At 34.6% G+C, this 19,890-nt stretch overlaps 3 protein-coding genes across 4 annotated transcripts; 1 reads left to right on the forward strand and 2 right to left on the reverse strand.

Moving 5' to 3' along the window:
* Positions 1-1,736: 1,736 nt before the first annotated feature.
* On the forward strand, positions 1,737-5,053 carry LOC130799688 (pentatricopeptide repeat-containing protein At4g11690). Its single transcript, XM_057662871.1, has 2 exons — positions 1,737-4,019; positions 4,334-5,053. The coding sequence occupies exon 1, from the start codon at positions 1,887-1,889 to the stop codon at positions 3,597-3,599; it is 1,713 nt and encodes a 570-aa protein (XP_057518854.1). The 5' UTR covers positions 1,737-1,886; the 3' UTR covers positions 3,600-4,019; positions 4,334-5,053.
* A 118-nt stretch (positions 5,054-5,171) lies between these two features.
* LOC130799687 (cellulose synthase-like protein D2) lies at positions 5,172-11,469 on the reverse strand. 2 transcript variants are annotated; one of them, XM_057662870.1, is made up of 4 exons: positions 10,876-11,469; positions 9,127-9,949; positions 7,521-8,328; positions 5,172-7,419 (listed from the first exon to the last, which is right to left on the reverse strand). In XM_057662870.1, exons 2-4 carry the CDS (start codon positions 9,939-9,941, stop codon positions 5,656-5,658), a joined length of 3,387 nt encoding a protein of 1,128 aa, XP_057518853.1. In that variant the 5' UTR covers positions 9,942-9,949; positions 10,876-11,469; the 3' UTR covers positions 5,172-5,655. The 2 variants fall into 2 exon arrangements, with proteins under 2 accessions (XP_057518853.1, XP_057518852.1); XM_057662869.1 differs by lacking the exon at positions 10,876-11,469 and having other exon boundaries at positions 5,186-7,419; positions 9,127-10,840.
* A 4,829-nt stretch (positions 11,470-16,298) lies between these two features.
* LOC130799268 (uncharacterized) lies at positions 16,299-17,387 on the reverse strand. Its single transcript, XM_057662371.1, has 2 exons — positions 16,903-17,387; positions 16,299-16,851 (listed from the first exon to the last, which is right to left on the reverse strand). Exons 1-2 carry the CDS (start codon positions 17,385-17,387, stop codon positions 16,299-16,301), a joined length of 1,038 nt encoding a protein of 345 aa, XP_057518354.1.
* Positions 17,388-19,890: the final 2,503 nt, after the last annotated feature.

Genomic DNA, 19,890 nt, shown 5'->3' on the forward strand with positions numbered 1-19,890 from the left:
TTAGAGTGTTGCAATGCTTTCAGAAAAGCGTTGAAGGAGAGAATTAGAATCTTTTTATGTCACAGATGGACAATTGGGCTTGTTGCTTAGCGCACCATGCTATCTTATTAGTGACATTTGCTTTCACCATTTGTCGCAAGGTACCAACTCTCATATCATCATCCCAAGGTACCAACTCATTACTTTCTCCTAAGTTAACAATTACATCATTTGAAACTTGCATTGGAGGGGGTTCACAAGAAGTACAAGATGAGGAAGGAACAAAAGAGTTTGATCTTCTTGAGTTAAGATAGGAAGGATTAGAAGTTACATTTACCCCTTGATTCCATAAGGGTACCTCCTCTATGTATAAACTCCAAAGAGGAAATAGGGGTAGACTTTGAATGCTCGCACATAACCTCTATATTCTCATCATCCTCAGTCAAAAAGGCTAACAAATATCCACTCATGTCATATTTAAAACATATATTTACAGTCTTTCTTGTAGAGTCAATTCCAATCTTAGAACGTATAAGAAGTTTAAACTCATTCAAATCCTTGTTTGAGAATGAATTGCATGCAAACAGTTTACTTCTACCCCCAACATACTCCTACTACTTGATCGAATTGAACAATTCCAAAAATGTACTATAGTCACACGAAATGATGTCATTTCTACATGAATACATACAAAATCAACATCATCATCAAATATATTTACCAATATAAATTAAAAATACTTCAAACAAGTATATCATTGTAAATCATGGTAATAACGTGGTACATTTATACATTTATAAATCAAGTTTAAACACTAAATATAATCAATCATAATCAATTAAGTACATTTAACTTCACTAATTAAATATATTCAATCAAACCCTAAATAACATTTATTAACCACAAAAATTTTAAACATTCACCATCAACACATAATAAACCCTAAATAAAGAAAAATTAACCATAGAACTGTGAACATTCACCATCAACTACCAAACTCAAAGAAAATACACAAATAAGTAATAAAATCAATGCTACATACCTTAATGGGCTAAAGATGATCTAAACGGAGTAGTGATTGCAAATATAGAACCTGCATTTGAATAAAAGTTAGTAAATATGATAAAGTCCTAATTTTCGAAAAAAAACAAATCAATGAAATTATACCTTAAACAAATCCAAGTATATGTTAGACCACTTTACTAGTGTTGAATTGGAAGAGGGATGGATTAATTAAAGGTTTGAAGATTTGAAAATGGAGGAATTTGGTTGGGAAGTTTTGAAGGTTTTGATTTAGGGTTTAAAGATTGGGGGAAATGAAGAAGAAAGAAAGTCATTGTGAACTTAAGACGCATTTGTTGGCTGTTAATAACAGCGAACAAAGACTTGGAGATGTTGACTTTTATTACCCAGCATTTTTGTTCATGGTTATTAACAGTAAAAACAATTTTTGACTTTAATTGATCTTGCTCTTGTTCGCTGTTAGTAATAGTGAATATAACCAAATCACAGTTTTGAAAATTTCGTGCTTCTTTGAGAATTAAGATTCTCCTATGCCTAGTGTAAAAATTCTTATATAATTTTGCTTATTTTGTTCAAATTTACCTTATAGTTAAGTTTTGCGCTTAAAGTTGGACTTGGATTGAGCTTGGGCTTGAAGTGGGCTTTTTAAGGAAACTAAAAAGCCCGTTTGTTTAGCTCGTCTAAATGTGAGCACCTTTGGCTTTATTGTCCATAATTCATACTTCATCCCCTTTCCTATTCTGCTGTTGTATTTGAATCAGTACAGGTAACTGCCGCAAACAGGTAATTTCCCGTTCGATTTCTCTCCTTATGTCCCAGCATACATATTTCTGGGTTTTCTTTAGCAAGCTTGAATCTTATCTGTAATGGCTTCCTATTGGTAAATGGAAGTAGAAATGCAAAAAATGTCAAGAGTAACATTCCAATGTCTGTTATTGATGCAGAAAATGGTGAAAATCCCTCCAAATAAAGCACTTTTTTTGTTAAGGTCTTCAATTATTCATGATTTGGAACATACCCACCATTCTATTTATTTGATTTTGCATTTCCTTATTAGTTATAATTTCTTACCTCAAGCTCAGTTATTTACTCTTCAACTACTTTCTGGTAGATTAAAATCATCTTCACCATTAAATTCTTCATCTCTTGTTCAAATTTTCACCAACATTTACCCAATTTCACACCCACTATGTGTTCATCTCCAAGAAATGATTTTGAATGCTTATAATCAAGCCAAATTGCCTAAAGAGGCTTTAAATTCTTTCATTTTGATGATAAATCAGGGTTTGGTACCCAATTCGAATTTGTTTAATTCATTATTGATTCTTCTTTTAGAAAACAATAATCTTGAAAAAGCTTGGTGGGTTTTTAATGAATTTAGTATTAAAGTTCAATTGGATGTTTATAGTTTTGGGATAATGATTAAGGGATTTTGTCAAGGGAATGATTTGAAAAGGGCTTTTGATGTTTTGGATAGATTAGAAGATGTGGGTTTGTCTCCAAATGTTGTTATCTATACTACATTGATTGATGGGTGTTGTAAAAATGGTGATATTACTAAAGCAAAGGACTTGTTCTTTAAGATGGAGGAACTAGGATTGGTTCCCAATCAGCTTACTTTCACAGTGTTGATGAATGGATTATTCAAGAAGGGGTTTAAGAAAGAAGGGTTCCAATTATATGAGAAGATGAAGGCTTGTGGGATCTTACCTAATACTTATACCTATAATTGTATGATACATGAGCATTGTAAAGATGGATTGCTCGGTAGAGCGTTCGTGCTGTTTGATGATATGTGTGAAAGAGGTTTAGCTTCTAATATTGTGACTTACAACATATTGATTAGTGGGTTGTGCAAGGAGAACCCTTGGGAAGCTGAGAAATTGTTGACACAAATGAGAAGTAAAGGCTTAACGCCGGATTTGATCACCTATAACACACTAATCAAAGGGTTTTGTGATATTGGGAATTTGAGTAAAGCTATGAGCTTATTTGTTCAAATGAAATTGGATGGACAAATACCATCTTTGGTGACATATAATACTCTTATTTCGGGTTTCTCTAAGGCTGGGAATTCCAACAAGGCCGCTAAATTAGTCGGGGAGATGGAAGAGCGAGGTTTAATCCCGTCTAAAGTGACTTACACAACTCTAATTGATGCGTTTGTTCGATCTGATAATATGGAAAAAGCATTAGAGATTTATTATTCGATGGAAAAGGCCGGAGTAGTTGATGTTTATACTATTGGTGCTTTGATAAACGGATGGTGTTGCAAGGGTAGGATGTTAGAAGCGTTAAAGCTGTTCAAATCAATGGAGACAAAGCATGTACACCCGAGTGATGTGATTTATAATGTGATGATTAATGGTTATTGCAATGAGGGGAGTTCTTACAGGGCGTTGAGGTTTCTGAAAGACATGAGGGGCCATGGGATGGTTCCGAATGTTGCTAGCTACTGTTCAACTATATATGTTCTCTGTAAAGATAGAAAGTTGAAAGAAGCTGAATTACTGGTTGAGGAGATGGTTAGCTTTGGTATGAAACCTTCAAAGGCAGTTTACAATGTGCTATCTCAAGCGAAAGAAGATGCTAGCTGACTTTTTTTTTTGTGCCTCGGCAGGTGCCAATTAGTGGCATTGTGGTGATGAAATGCTGTTTCACAAGAAGGAAATTAACAATCTCGTGATTCAACTGGCTGTTGTCGGGAAGTTATGAAGTGTGGTAATGAAATGTTGTTTCACAAGAAGGAAATTAGTGGCATTGTGCACCATAATGAAAAATGTGGTAATGATCGCAATTGCGGTAACGGAATAGTGATGCGGTAATGGAAGTGATGCGATCATCGTATCGCCAAAATATCAGTCAAAGCTATAAGATATCTCGATACGGCTCCAAACACGATTTTTTTACACCTTTACAACACGGGAAGAATCGATTCATTTATTTTGAAAACCTACTATCTGAACAACAGATAACCGGCTTGGTTCTGTGTGCATACTGAGAGGTGCTACTCCAAGGTAACTATTAAAACCTGTTCAGCAAATTAACTGTTACTCTCATAGTTCTATAATACAATGTGTAATCCTGTGCATTATCCTTGATTAAGCTGTTGAAACTCAAATTTTAATGGTTTTCTCTTCGTTTAGAGTTCAGGTATTTGCTTCATCATTAAACTGTGTTCCTTTACATTATCCTTGATTGAGCAGTTGAAACTCAAATCTGAATGGCTTTGATCTTGGATCAAACATTGTCTTGGTGTTTGCTTCATCCTTAATTCATCTTTCCGTTTTGCTAAACTTGTTTCTTCTAATACTGACAACAACTCTGGCAGAGACTTGTTCTCAAATTAGCTTGTCGTACGAACAAAAAATTGCGGAGAATGGAGAGGACACCCTGTAGTCATTGAAGCAGCGCAGAAAATAGGACATGGTGAATTCATTTGTTGCGGGCACATCCTCAACGGAATGGTGAACGGACTGCTCAATGTTTAAACATAAGATAAAGGATATCATCTCAATTGAGAAAAAAGCTTCCAAGTGCTTGAAATTACGAAGCAAGAACGGAGCACCCTGCAATGGATCACTTGTTGGAGCGCCCTAGATGCTAGTTTGACCATGTTGTTCTAAAAATGACAGAAAGTTCGCAACATGAATAATGCAGTGTTTCGTAATGATGCGCTCTTTCATCTAAATCGTCATCAGTTATATTGGATGAAATTAAGGGATGAAAGCATGTATTTACACTTCAAATGAGTGAGATGTATGTGTATTATTTTACTAATCATTCTTATTATTTTTCTCTATAATTTGATCAAAGTTTTTGTTTTGTCTTTTGATTTTCTAATCTTCTCAAGACACATAATCATTAAGATTACTCACTTCATACCAAGTGTATTATGTGATTGATTATATCATAACTTAAGTACTTTTGTGAGGGAAATATCACAAAAAAAAAAGTTACCAATGGCCTTCGGTCAGTTATCCAAATTTCCGAGCAATTTAACACGCAAACCAATCTTCAATTTTGTGCAATTGGTGTTCATCATGCAAGCAATTTATTGCCATACACAACGGAGATTACAAACATAACCTTGTGCTTCATTTTTTAATGTACTTATTTGTATCTTTATTTCTAATACTAGAGAACTATATGAAACACAAGATGTACAGAAGTTCCTTTCTTAACAACAGGATCTTACAAAGCCATTTGGATAACAAAACTGAAAGTTGATAACAGAGTACAAAACAAAATTGCTTGCTTTAATAGTAAAATAAAATGTTATTACATATTTTTGAATCACTCTTTCAAATGATTCCCAATCTATTTATGTAAGTAAATTACAAAAGAATGTAAATGGTGTAGCAAATGCAAGTGAGATTATCCTCTTTTCCCCACATGTCAGCGTTAAGAGTCATCAACCCAGTATTCCGCACAAGTCAGAGTCTTGAAGGAGGATAGCAAACATATTATACCCGTGCACATACTCCTTTTCCCCTACATCCCACCTGGTTTTGCCTGTGGAGTATATTTCATGGGAGTTCAGCAAAAACTCGAACCCCGTAAAAAATTATAGAAAGATCATGTTTTTGAAGGTTAATAAGTTTTGGTATATGCAATAACAAAAATGTTGTGTGATAGTATAGTATATATAGCTCAAGGGAAAGTGAAACTCCCTCCAATGTCGGTATTCTGAGCGCCCGATGGTGGTTTGATAGCAACCCAGAGAAGGGAAATAGTGATGGCGATAAGCCCAGCCCACACGAAAACTATAGTGGGTGTTCTTCCTCTTCTTCCCATGAGCCCCTTGGCGAAAGGAAAGAGATGAGCCAAAACCCAGAAACTAAAGAACACTCCTCCGAGTAGCCTGCTCCACTGTGGGATGGTGCTGTAGATTGTTCGGCTAAAACCAACAGCAATAGCAATCAAGTTAATCATTATAATCACAAGAGGAGGAATCATTAGAGACGTCCATTTCACGATGTACAGGTCAACAAATTCATCGTCGTTATCATCACCAGCCGATTTTGATGTCAAAGTGAAAGAAATTTCGATACCAGCAATGACTTTAAGCAAACCCTGAAGAACGGCAGCAAGGTGAGCACTTGTGCCTCCGATAAGCCAAAACTGTTCATTTCTCCACCATTCTTCAAGGTTAATGCCAGACCATTTGATCTCGAGAAGTGCAAGCAAGCAAAGGGTTAAGGATATGATGAGGAGGTATATGAGGAAGGTTATGCTAAGGGTTTGGACGATGAATTGCCCGGTAAATAGGGAAAGTGCGGGGAGGAAACAGTAGACGATTAGAAAAATGGAGGTGAATGGGTAAATACCAACGTTAAGGTAAGCAACTCTCTGGAGAAGCTTCATTCGGTGGCTAGCTAAGAGGGCGTTGTTTCGAGAGAAGAAGATCTCAACAGAGCCTGTGGCCCATCGAAGGACTTGGTGCAGTCGGTCTGTAAGATTGATAGGTGCGGTACCGCGAAAGGCATCCCTCTTTGTGACACAATAGATTGATCTCCAACCACGGTTATGCATACGATAGCCTGTAACCACATCTTCAGTCACAGATCCGTAAATCCAGCCGATACGACCGCCCCATTCAGTTTTATCTTCATACCAACATGAAATTACACTGACGGCCTCAGCAACTGTTGAAGCATCTAGAAGGTCCCGAGGAATGGTTAGTGCACCTGGTGGTCTGCCATTCTTGATAGATGGGTGATCAGCGAGAGGACGGCCTTGGAACTCTGCCACGGGAATTGAATCGATAAGAAAGCTAGAGTTACCAAACCTTTTAGGTAGCAAAGAAAGGTCCATTTCATCATCGGAGTCGCCCATTCTAAGTGCACGGTTTTCTTCAGATGATGAATCAACAGCAGCACGCTGCTTCTTGCGACGAGGAAAGCAGCAATCACAGAAACCACGCCGTACCTTCGACCTTGGAGGATCAAACCCATAAAGGGCAACCCTACGGAAAAGGCACCCGGTCCCAACATAAACAGGTCCCTGAAGCCCGTCAAGTGCACGCATGTTGATGTCAAAGAAAACAGTGTTGTGGTTGGCATAACGATCAGACGGGTCAATGCCTTCAAATCTTTGAGGGAACTGGACATAACAGATACGATCCCCACCACGATCCATCATGAAGCACATTCCTTCTCTGATGGCTTGAGAATTGTAGATATAATGGTCACAATCAAGGTTAAGAATGAAAGGGCCGTTTGACATGATTGCTGATGCACGAACAAGTGCATTCATAGCCCCAGCCTTCTTATTGTGGTCATAGCCAGGACGCTTCTCTCGTGAGACATAAACCAGCATCGGAAGACGAATATCGACTTCAGTATAGTCAACAGGAATGTCACCATTAACTGGTGATCCTTGAAGAGGTTCGTCGCTCGGAGGTTTTAACATAACCTGTAACATAAGCAGATATCGTTAACAGCTGCCATTTCAGAGAACACAAAAAAAAAAAGGAAAAAAAATGCTCCAAGAATGCTCAAACTAAAGTCCAATACCTGTATGATTCCAGCATGATCACCCTTAGAATGGTCAGATGCCGGTTGCAACCAAGTGCCAGGCCAATGGGTCCCATCAGCCATCCAAGTAGCTTTTTGCACTTTTATTGGTTCCAATGGTTCATCTCCTGCTTGCTCTCTCTGCATTTTCAAAGCCTTAATCTCTTCTCGTGCATTGTAAGCATCTGAACGTCGACGAATTGAATCAGGAAGACCATTAACGCGAACCTTGAATTCATCATACTCACGTTTGATCCTACGACGATCCTTAACAAAATCAGACTTAACTTTGTTCTTGTATGGATCTCTTTTCAAAGTGAAATAAGACTCCGGATTTCTAGGCTCAATATCATGTTTTCGACAAAATGGGACCCACATGTTAGCAAAACTTGCTGCTTCAGCCATTGCCTCAAAGGTTAGAAGGGCACCTCCATCATCAGAGACATAGCAAGAAAGCTTCTCTACAGGGTAATCAGCTGCAAGAATAGAAAGAATCGTGTTTGCGGTCACAAGAGGAGGTTCCTTTTCTGGATCAGCCGTCGAAACAAAAATATCGACTCCAGGAAGATCAGATTTCCCGGTAGGATTATTGGGACCAGATATTTCAAACTTCTCTTTCAGAACATTAAGGTCAGCGACCCGATTCACTGGGCTAAGCTTAGGGAGCTGGTCAAGAACCCAAGAGAATGCAAACCAGATCTCACAAACCACAGACATACCCCACAGCCATATTGCATCGGTATTGGGATTCTTTACCCTCCATGCCAGAAATAATCCAAGAACGGCCAGTCTAATAAACACGAGAAGCCTGCAAGAGTTTGCAAGTTAAAATGCAGAAACAATCTTATGATGATCACTAAAAATGCACAATTCGGCATGATGAAAACAAACGCATAATATCAAGTCCTCAAGCGAACCAACAATTTCAATACATACTTCTTCCGTTCTGAAATACTCGCTACATTACAATTTTTGACACTATTCATCGTCTAAGTTTCTTTTATATATTACGGCTAATGTGTAAAAAAAAATATTGTCAAATGGGATCTTATTTGAATCATCTAATCGCATACATCTATAATATTAACTTTTTATAATTTTTAGATGTGCATAATTCAATATATAAATGATCAAAATAACACATTGAATTGCATAAAAGTCATATGTAGCAAAAAGTCATATGTAGCAAGTATAGTGGAACAGAGGAAGCATATATATATATATATATATATATATATATATATATATATATATATATATAGGGGAGGGATCCAATAAGAAGGGGTGTGAAAATAGGAAGGAATAGCTCATCTAACAGTTTAAAAAAGTTGCCTTAGCAAAAAATCTAGTAACACATGTTTATGAAGAAAGCATCACATATTAATTTAGAAAACATCACAATTTCAAGTGACACATGTTTTTTCGCGTGCAAGATGGACCATTGATCAAAGATCTGACGGATGAAATTCTTTCCTATGCTTATTATTTTCAAACCCCTTCCTATTAGATCCTAAATCTATATTATATATATATATATATATATATATATATATATATATATATATATATAAACTAATAGTGAAATAAATATTGAAATTCATATTACCTGTATGGGCTAATAACTGCTGCAGGTATCTTCAATTTGCGAGTAAGAGGCCTCCAAGGCTTGTTAAGAAACTCATGTGGCTCATGAACTTCATCATCGCCACCACCCCCACCACTAGCATCGTTTCCAAATCCGCCTTCCTTAGGCCAAATGGCGTTACCATAACCATATGTACCCTTAGTTTCAAACAACCACCTATTATGATCAAACTCCGCACCACCTGTCTGGCTTCTCTTGTACATATTAGATTTCATAACGGACATCTGTTTCTCTTGCTTTGAGGGTGGCAAAGGTAAAGCGCGTCCCATATTATCCACCGCCTTCTCATCCAAATCCGTCTCTTTGTAAGGCTCTTTACATCCGGGGCACATAGCCTCACCTCCTTTAACGGCATCAATATAACAATCCCGACAAATCTTAAAGTCACATTCACACGGGAGTATATCATTACCTCTTCCATCGCTCATCACCTTTCCGTCACAACCCTTGACTTGACAAGAAGACCCCTTAGTCCCCACCATCTGAGGATGGCTCGTCTCTGACTCGGTCACCTTATCCATTAAGTGGGCACGAGTAACACTATTAAACCCACCCGTAAAAAGGGAATTCGACACATATTGCTCCTCTACTCTCTGAGATACCGAAGAGTCCATGGGTTGATTATCAGGAGTTGGAGGGATATGAACTGTATAGTTCATGAACTCCACACTACTTAGCTCACTTTCAAGATCCTCTCTTGATAGATTATCTCTAGAATAGTTCACATATCGACCAGACGGAGTCCGCCTAGCGAATGTTACCTGTGGTTGATGCATCGGCCTCCCTGGAGGAAGGTCAGATGAATCAGACAAATTGGATCTACTAGGTTTAAACATCTTTACAGTATAATCAATCTCATACCCCACTACCAATGAACAAAACCCAATCAAAATATCAATTCTCAATAATGTACAGCCTCACTACCATCACAAAACAAACAAAGAAATCATCACAAATTCTCATAACTCCCTAGTCTTTTCCCTATAACATGCTTTTCCTGAAGATTTCAACTCTAAAATTCAAATAACATGAACAGGGAAAAACAACAAAAAAGAAGTAACTCTGACCCAGAACTTCTGTCAATAGTTCTTACTAAAACATCAAGAAATAACATACTATATGATAACTTAAAACAGCATGGATTTTCTAAGACATCAAATCTCCACCCAACATAAAATCACAAATAGGACATGTTGTCCATAACTTAAAATTAAACCCAAAAAGTGGTTGTTTGGCAAAATAACTTATTGGATAATTTTAACTTATTTTAATAAATAATACAAATAGAGGTAATCATGGGTCAACCCGGCTAATGTTTTGTAAACTGGCTAGTTGAAATAATTATTGGTATGAATAAACTGTTTTTTGAACGAGCTCTTATAATAAGAGAGGGTTTAAAATCAACTGGTTAAATAAGTTAATAAAATCAATTGGTCAAACCGGCCACTATAATCAACTATCAACTATCAGTCTTTCGCCAAACATCCCAAGATCTTGTGTTAGCTTAGTGGTCCCTTTCACCCTTTTCACAATTATCACCGCCCGCATATGGGATTAATTTTATCTCTCATTAAGCTAAATTCATGCAATTAAAAACAGCAGGCTAAACTAACAACATCAAATGACAAAAAAAAAAAAAAAAAAAAAAAAACGTGCAACAGTCAACACCCAGATAAAAATCAATCAAATAAGGGTAGGGAGAGATAATACCTTTAAGTGTTGAACTCCACAACTATGGCAGTTCTTGACCTCAAACCTTGTTTTAAAAACCCAAAAAAATATTAGTTTAACAATTCTAAAATCGTGTTGTCATATTTATGAAATCTTCAACCCAAATGAAGTTCTTTCCATTGCCTTTCATGCACCCAAAATGTCAACAACCACTTCAAAAATCAAAGATTAAATTTTTAATAATAGACTAAGTCCAACTAATAAAAATCATCACTTGGGTTACATTACATCACCAAAAGGTTTCATTTTTTATACAGACATGAGACCAAGTAGTATCCCACTTCTATTAACAGATCTTAATCATACCCACCAATTTTTTTATGAAAATCTGGTTTTATGTGAGTCAAATGATGGGTTTTTAAGTATTGATAATGATCAAATGAGATTTTTAAGTTGTGGGTAGTTGATTAGAATGAGTTTAAAGGTTTTCTTGTAAGGATTTGAAGGGTGAGTAGTTCAATTTGAGGAAGAATGCAGGAATGGGGCCAGAATTAAGGAAGACAAGAAAATTATGAACTAGAAGTTTTTGAACTGGAATGTTTTCTAGAGTCAGACGCATCCACGGCTGGAATGCTGCTGTAATTTAGGCAACATATCAAATTGTATTTTGGCAATCAAAATTAATTTTATTTCAAACACAAATCATAATAGAAATCTTCTATAATACTCCATTTTAATCCTAATCATAATTATTATTAAAGAAAAGTTGGAAAATAAAAAATAATTTATCAGAGTGTTGCCAAATGAATTAATTCAATAATAAATTATAAATATTATTAAAAGAGTTGAAAAATATTACGACTTTTTAAAGCATTGTCAAATTAATTTATTTAATAGGGTTGTATAATTAATTGTGTGATAATTTATTTTCCTAAATAAATATAAAGCTAAATTAGGTTAGTATTTTGAAGATTTTACTACATCAATTCTTTATAACAATTTTGAAAAGATTAATTGTATCAAAAAAAATATTTTATACGTAAGTAATTTTTTTAAAAAAATATATTAAATTAAATAATTAAATGTTGTTTGAATTAGATAAAATAAAACTAAATAAATTAGTATGAAATCGGCTCAAAATAAACTATGTTCATTTATAAATGGATAGTTTATTTTTTAATTAAACTCTAGAAGACCATCAAAATAATTTTAGTAGGTGTATAATTTTGGGTATAAATTAGATTAAATATTTCAGTAAGTTATAATGTTATTCAAAGTAATGATTTCATTAAAATATTTAGTATTTATGGAAATGACAAAGACACTCCAAAATTCTATAAAACAAGTATTAAATTAGTACATACTTGTTTAGTATTGAATTGAAAGCATAAAAAAATCTTTTATCCAAAAGGCCCGTGCTTTTTTTGTTGAAGTAATAGAAAATTATGAATCATATAATATTATAAAAGAATAGAAAATTATCAAATGGCGATTTTATATGGTCTTGCCGGTTAAAGCATTATTATAGGTTAAAATATGATTGTGTGACTTTCAAAAAGATTTTATTAAGTATTAAAGAAAAGTTTTCAAAAATATTTTTATAAAATCAAATATGTATAACTTATTATAATGTTTCTAAAAACTTAACTTTACGTAGCGATACATGATTTTGTGACAACTATTTTACAAGTAATATTTTGGTGATATTTATTAACTATTTTATATAACAATGCATATCTTTTATAATATAAAGTATTTTATTTAATATTTATGGAAAATGATAAATGACATTTTCTAAGAGTTTTGTCATTATTTTAATTTTATTGTGAATTATTGGATTATGTGGACGATAATTTTGCAAGCATGCAATTTCGGCATAAATTTTTTTTACAAAATCGTCAATTTCTAAAAATAGTTAATTTTGGACATAATATATAGTCAATAATTATTTATTCAATCAAGCAATGATTATATGTTTTCATAAAAACTTATATCAATTATTACATTTTATTAATATTATAATTTAATAATTATAATATGCAACTGGCTATTCCTCTTAAATTTATATTATATATATTTTCATACTAACAATGCAAACTTCATGTATTACATGAGTTTGTATACTAGTATGATATAATACTATGTGCACTTTTTTTTGACAATGTTCTTGTCATCCTTTTTTTGATTTCATATCCTTTTTCTATCTTTAACCATTTATTTCTATAACATATTTAATTTTGTCTTATTCACTTATTAAATTCCTTTTTTATTTTCCTAAAAAGTAAGTGAGGAGAAATGTAGAGATATGGTAATTAATAATAACAATTTCATTCTCACAATTACACTAATTGACTTGTACAGTTGTACTACTTGGTGAAACAATGCATATTTGTTTAAACACACAACTTATTAGCTGTTGCACACTTTTCAAAATTTCTACAAGCCAAATTTAACCTTGAAATCCTTCTCACGTTCTAGGATAGGGATGGCAACGGGTCGGATCTGGACATAAATCAAAAATTACCACTAAACTCAACATAAATCAACCACTAAACTCAAATAAATCAACATAAATCAACCACTAAACTCAAATAAACAAAAAACTACTCAACATAAATCAAAAATTACCACTAAACTCAACATAAATCAACCACTAAACTCAAATAAATCAACATAAATCAACCACTAAACTCAAATAAATAAAAAACTACTCAACATAAATCAAAAATTACCACTAAACTCAACATAAATCAACCACTAAACTCAAATAAATCAACATAAATCAACCACTAAACTCAAATAAATAAAAAACTACTCAACATAAATCAAAAATTACCACTAAACTCAACATAAATCAACCACCAAACTCAAATAAATCAACATAAATCAACCACTAAATAGTTAAATAGTTAAATGTTTTGAACACAATTTTTTATTGGAACTATGGTTCAACATATCATAATTACATAGTTAGTAGTGCAACTTTTTAGTATGAATTAAATTCAATGACAAGTAAAAAGGTCAAACAATCTTATATGAATCCATTTGATTATCATGTATAAAATGATGGCCCTAAAATCTTTTTGTACTTTGTCATTTTACTTATTACTTCTATTATATAATTAAGTTGAGAATTTAGAGTATTTTAAGAAGATTTTTTAATAGAGGAGCTAACTATAGTGCACGACATTAAGAGTGCATGAATGTTAGTTCATGAACGAGCATAAAGCTACTTGGTCTAGTAGAGTCGCATAACGAGAGCCTGACGAGTAGTTGAGGTACTCATCAACTGGTCGTCGAGGCTATGCAAATGATGGAAGTGTTTGAAGGTTCGGCGGGTAGTTGATGTATTTATCAACTAGTAGTCGAGGTTCAACAAAAAGAACTCTGATGGCGAGTGTTTGAAGGCAAATTAAAAGAACCCTAATGGTGTTATTTGAAAGCTCGACAACTAGGGCTATACAAAATGTTGTGCGACAGCGGAAATAAAGATTGAAAAACAATAACGGAAGCAATAAAGATTCAAAGAAACAATAAAGAAATCACACCGAGACATTGACATGATTAACTATCAATGTGATAGCTACACTCACCGGCACTAAAAATAAACTTTCCACTGTAAACTGGGAGATTACAAGATGAACGAGAAGCCACAACAATGGCTCTCCAAGCTTTTCCTCGCTTAGTTTTCTTCACTTTGTGTTGCATTGCATTGCATACCCAAATTCTAATTAAAAGAGAGGTTTATATACTATATCACTTAATAAAAAGAAATTAGGGTTAACATTACAAAGTAACCGACCCTTAAACAAAGTAACTACCAAAAATGTGTGAAGGAACCGCAAAACCGCATAAACTCCGCGCCCCGTACTAGGCTACGCCCCGCGCATGCGCGCCATGCGTAGATCTCCGCGGCACACGCTCTAGTCTGTTCCAAGACATAAGCTTCCCTCGCCCTGCGTAGTACTTTGTACCCCGTACCTCCGCGCCCCGTGCATATCTTCGCGGCCCGCGCACTTGCATTCCATCACCTTTTTGACCCATCTCTTGATTCATCATAAAACCCAAACTTAGGCTCGGTTCAAGTCATAAAATCCCACACACAAAACTAACTGATGATCCGAAAATCTGATGATTTGATCTGATATCTAATTCGAATCTTAGGATATCCGATTCGAAATTATAAATGGATTAGATATCAGACTTGAAGATTTAGATCGGATTCAGATTCAAATATCAATTTTTGAGATACGGATATCAAAATATTCGACATTTTAATTTCCAGATTTCCCATATTCATAAGAATAAAATTATATTTTTAAATAAATTATTTTGTCTTTGTTCGGATTTCGGATATCAATTATTTCGGATATCCAATTGGAATCTTTCAACTTATCCTCATTGCATCGAATATCGGATATATGATTCAAATATTGTCGCATATCTAATTTGACCGCATGTTTCGGATATATCCGATTATGCTCACGCCTATCGACAAGCCATCGAGTTCACCTTCGACGACTCATTGAGTGTGTTTGTTCTGTTTTTGCAGTTTTACGATTTTGCTTGGTTAGTGGGTAGTTTATGCCCAATTTTAAATGACTAAAAAAGTTGAGGAGTAGTTTTGCCCATTTTATCAATGCTATGCAAAAATACTCAAAGCCTTAATGAAATATATTCTCTTGAAAATTTATGAAAAACGCAAACAATCTTATGTGATCTTGCAAACTTAATTTGAGTTTAGATTTATGTCATTTCTCATATTTGGGTCATTCATTTGAAGTCTTTCCTGATGCTTAGTTTAACTTATTCTCTCTTTTATCTCTTGAGCTCATTCCTTTAACATTTCAAGCATTAAATGGAGAGAAATAAACTTAAAGAAAGACATATAGTTGCTTAGAGAAAAGTATATGTTTTTTATTTTATCTCTACACAATTTAATTATTGCTTCAATTTGGTTTAAATATGATTACAACAATGGATACTAATGTATATAATGTACAAGATAATTCTCCGATGTAGATTGATTCAGTTGCCATGCAGCATTTATGCAAGGAACAACTCTACCATTAAGGTCATAGGTATTGTACATGTAAAAGTGTTTAGTTCAAGAAAATCTTTCATTCTACCGGGATATGTTGTATGCATCCGACTATATAAATACCTTGTATTAAAACCTAGACTTATTCGTTAGGTTTTAAGTTATTATCACATATTAAAATCTTTAGTCCTTTTCTGCTTGTCACACGTGGTACAACCACATATAGTTGATCATGGCTGAAAATAGATTTTGGCAAAAATAACCCAATGTGTGGCAAAGACTGTCCTTGACTTTTGTTAATAGTCATAGCAAAATATATGCTTATAGGAAACTGCCTTCTCTGTATCTTAACAGGCAGATTAACATTATCAGTTGGTGTAAGAGTGATACGTGGAATAGGGATAGTATCTCCCTCTTTACATCATGTAAGAATCTTAACCTCTATGATATGTTCCCCGACATGACTTACAATCAGCCTTGTGCCATTGCTCAAACCAGCTGATTGATCACTATTTCTAAGCAACATAATTGGCACACCTTTTTTCAATCTGATTTCATGATTCGGCAAACCAGAACATTTTATTATATTTAGAAACTCAACTGAGAATACATTGTTTTGATTGTTGACAAAACCATATGCTTTGCTTATAGAATCTGAGCTCAAGTATACCTTTTCCTCACTGTGTATTAATGACATTGCATAATCATTAACTCTGCAAACAATTTCATTTGTAGCAGCTGGAACAGCCCAGTCATAGAAAAAACTTCCATTGCTCAATTTGCCTATTAGATTAGGATATGTGCCATGAACAATTGACGCAATAGGATCTTGTACATTTTTCATCAAAATATCTTCTGGGATGTCAATCATAACTTCACCGTCATTCGGTTCTCCAAGTTTTCCATCTCCAATTTTAAGTATCCAATCAACAAATTCTCTTATTTCATCAGCATCACTTAAATCAATACGAAGCCTTATGTTTTTGGTTAATCACAACACTTTACATGAGTTCCATAAGTATGACGAATTAATAGCTGCAAATACAATATCTTGTCGAGTTCCTTGGGAATGACAGGGAGTGTGACGACAATTACCACCAAATATAACTACTTTGCCTCCAAAAGAGATATCTACGGGGAGTCCATCAGCACCACGCAATGCATCCCACATACTCTTTTCTAAAGCTTCAAAACAATACTTCCTCACCATAGGTGCTTCATCCCAAATTATCAGTTTGGTTTTCTGTAAGAGTCCAGTTAAGTCACTACCATGTTTGATGCCTGAACACATGGAATCTTGAGTGGCAGTCAAAGGTATACCAAATCTAGAATGAGCAGTTCTTCCCATAGGAAGTAGAAGCGATGCGATACCACTTGAAGCAACAACTAGTACAATATCTCCCCTTGAACGAATAGCAGCACACAATGTTCGCCATATGAAAGTTTGTCCAGTCCCACCATGACCGTATAGGAAAAATACACCTCCTTTGTCAAGTGCAATTGCACTCATAATATCATCATATATGCTTTTTTGCTCAGACGTTAAACATGAATATAGTTTTTCATGTTCAACACGCATTGTTTCTTTGTCATCCTCAATTCTTCCACAATGAGCTTATTACCGCCATCTCTCCCCAACAGCACATCTGGACATAACTCATTTGAGAAATTATGAATTGTAGTTCCATTATCTTGTACGATCTTCTCTATCTCTATTAAAGCATAGTTTTTCAATTGGATTTCATTTAGCTGCAAATCTAAACATAGCATAAATTATTATAAATTATAAATTGTTTATGTTTCTCATTTAAAAATTTGTAATATCTATCTAAATGAAAATTTTCTTACCATGTATTCCAAGAATTCTTCACTGTTTATGGAGAACATCTTCTGAAATAATGTGCTAGGTTTGATTCCAAACATACTCTGGTCTTGAAATATTGTTGGAAGTGAGTAAGACTGCAAATAATTTGCATAGATAATGTCCTGAAGCCCAAAGCCTTGCATCTTTAAACATAGGATATGAAATCCCATTCACGGTCCTTAAATCTTCATAACATGTTGGACCTTTTACATAGTTGAGTAGCATTCTTAGATAATATCTCTCTCGGCTCCCCGGGTATGCATGGTAGAGGCGACCAATCGAGAAACCTCGTTGGCGAGGACGCTATTCACGATCCTTTTTTTTCCATACATATGTCCCTGGAAATTTAAAGTACCTCAATTTTCTAGCTTCGGGATACTTGCATTGCATTTTATCCATTCTAGGAACATTGAGCGATCAATTGAAGTCTTGTTGATAACATCATCAATAGATTCTTCTTCAGTGAAGACAACTGTTTGTTCATTAGGCAAGTGGAAAACTCAGCCTTTTAACGGAAGGGTATCTAAAATGGATTTCATTACCGTAAATTCTCCATGATGCCTCTGAAGCTGAAACATAACGACAATCATAATATTGTTGGATCTCATCAACATTTAAAGTATCAACACTATCAATTCGATTACTCATAAAGCCTGCAGTCACTCTATCATTTCCCTTATTAATATATTTGAAAAGATATTTTACAGCTTTTGATTGGTTACACCACTCAACATTGATATGTGCTTGATTCTTCAAAAGTAGTCTATGATTATAAGGCACAACATAACAATTATCTATGACTACACCGTTCTTTTTAACTGAAGCACCGTTATTTCTCCTTCGATACACAGTATACCCCTCATCATCAAGAGTAGTTGATTCATTGTAGCGTTTAGGATAATGTTTTGTACATTTTCCTGCTTGCATACATGGGGAATTTTTGTTAGCAGTACCGCATGGTCCATGAATCATCTAGTCTTTCACAACCTGATAGAGATGAGGGAGTTTTTTCTTGTCAGGTATCTCAGCAGATATCAAATCATCAATATCTACCAGATTTGGAATCTTGTGATCTCTATGCAAGAATAAGACAATATGTTCATGTGTCAAACCCCGCTTTTGAAATTCAATACTATATACAACTGTATAAATGAAAAATACATATTAAACTTTGAATAATATATTTAAACCAAAAAACTCATATAAATTTAAGTTATTATTTAGTAAAAATAAATATTGATTAAATAAAATAACTAACCTACATTTGTTTTGCCAAATATATGTCTCTTTGTGAGATCATCAAACAATTCATCCAAAATCTTCTTAAAAACTCGACAATTTATGTCTGGTCTATCTTCGACACGTAACCCTTTGTTGTTAGCGAACCTTGTAAGTTCTGGCCATTTTGTGTTACATGTAAATGTAATGAACAGATCAGGATATCCGTACATCTCACAGATACCCATTGCATCGTGATATAGTTCACTCATGAATCTATCTCCTTGAAATGTAGAAGGCAAGATGGCACGACGCCCAGACAATGTGGATTCATTGTTGCCTGATCTAGCATATTCAACCAAGTTGTCGTAATTCTCAGCACACAATTTTTTCTGATTCCTCCAAATGAAGAATAATCTTTCTGACTCAATCATTGTCCAACCATTAACAATAAATTGTTGAAGTAATTTTCCCGCACAAAGAACTATATCAGCTTCACCATCACAATCCATTAATCTATACGCAAACCACTCACGCATAGTTAATTGATTCCTTGGTTTACCGATCTTAGAACTTTCACCGTCCCTTTCTCAGTGAGGGATACCAAGCCTATATCCATCCTCCCCATAAGGAAAAAGAAATGGATATTGAAGGGGGAAATATGTTGGATGTAGCTCACTTATTTGTTGTAAATGGCCTCCATTAAATTGAACAATAATGTCGCGTTTTCATCTGAACTCCCAATATCACCAACAATCAAAACTACAATTTCAGAAGCAGTTGGAGGTTATATTGTCGTCTGTCTGAATTCCTATTACCTATCAGCTTAAGTTGGACATGCATGTTGTAACAACCCGACTTACCGTTGACTGAGTAAACAGGGTCATCATGGGGTTCATTTCCCAAGAAACTGAAATCACACTTCCAAAAC

Source organism: Amaranthus tricolor, chromosome 14 (assembly GCF_026212465.1).
Source record: "Amaranthus tricolor cultivar Red isolate AtriRed21 chromosome 14, ASM2621246v1, whole genome shotgun sequence".
NCBI lineage: Eukaryota > Viridiplantae > Streptophyta > Magnoliopsida > Caryophyllales > Amaranthaceae > Amaranthus > Amaranthus tricolor.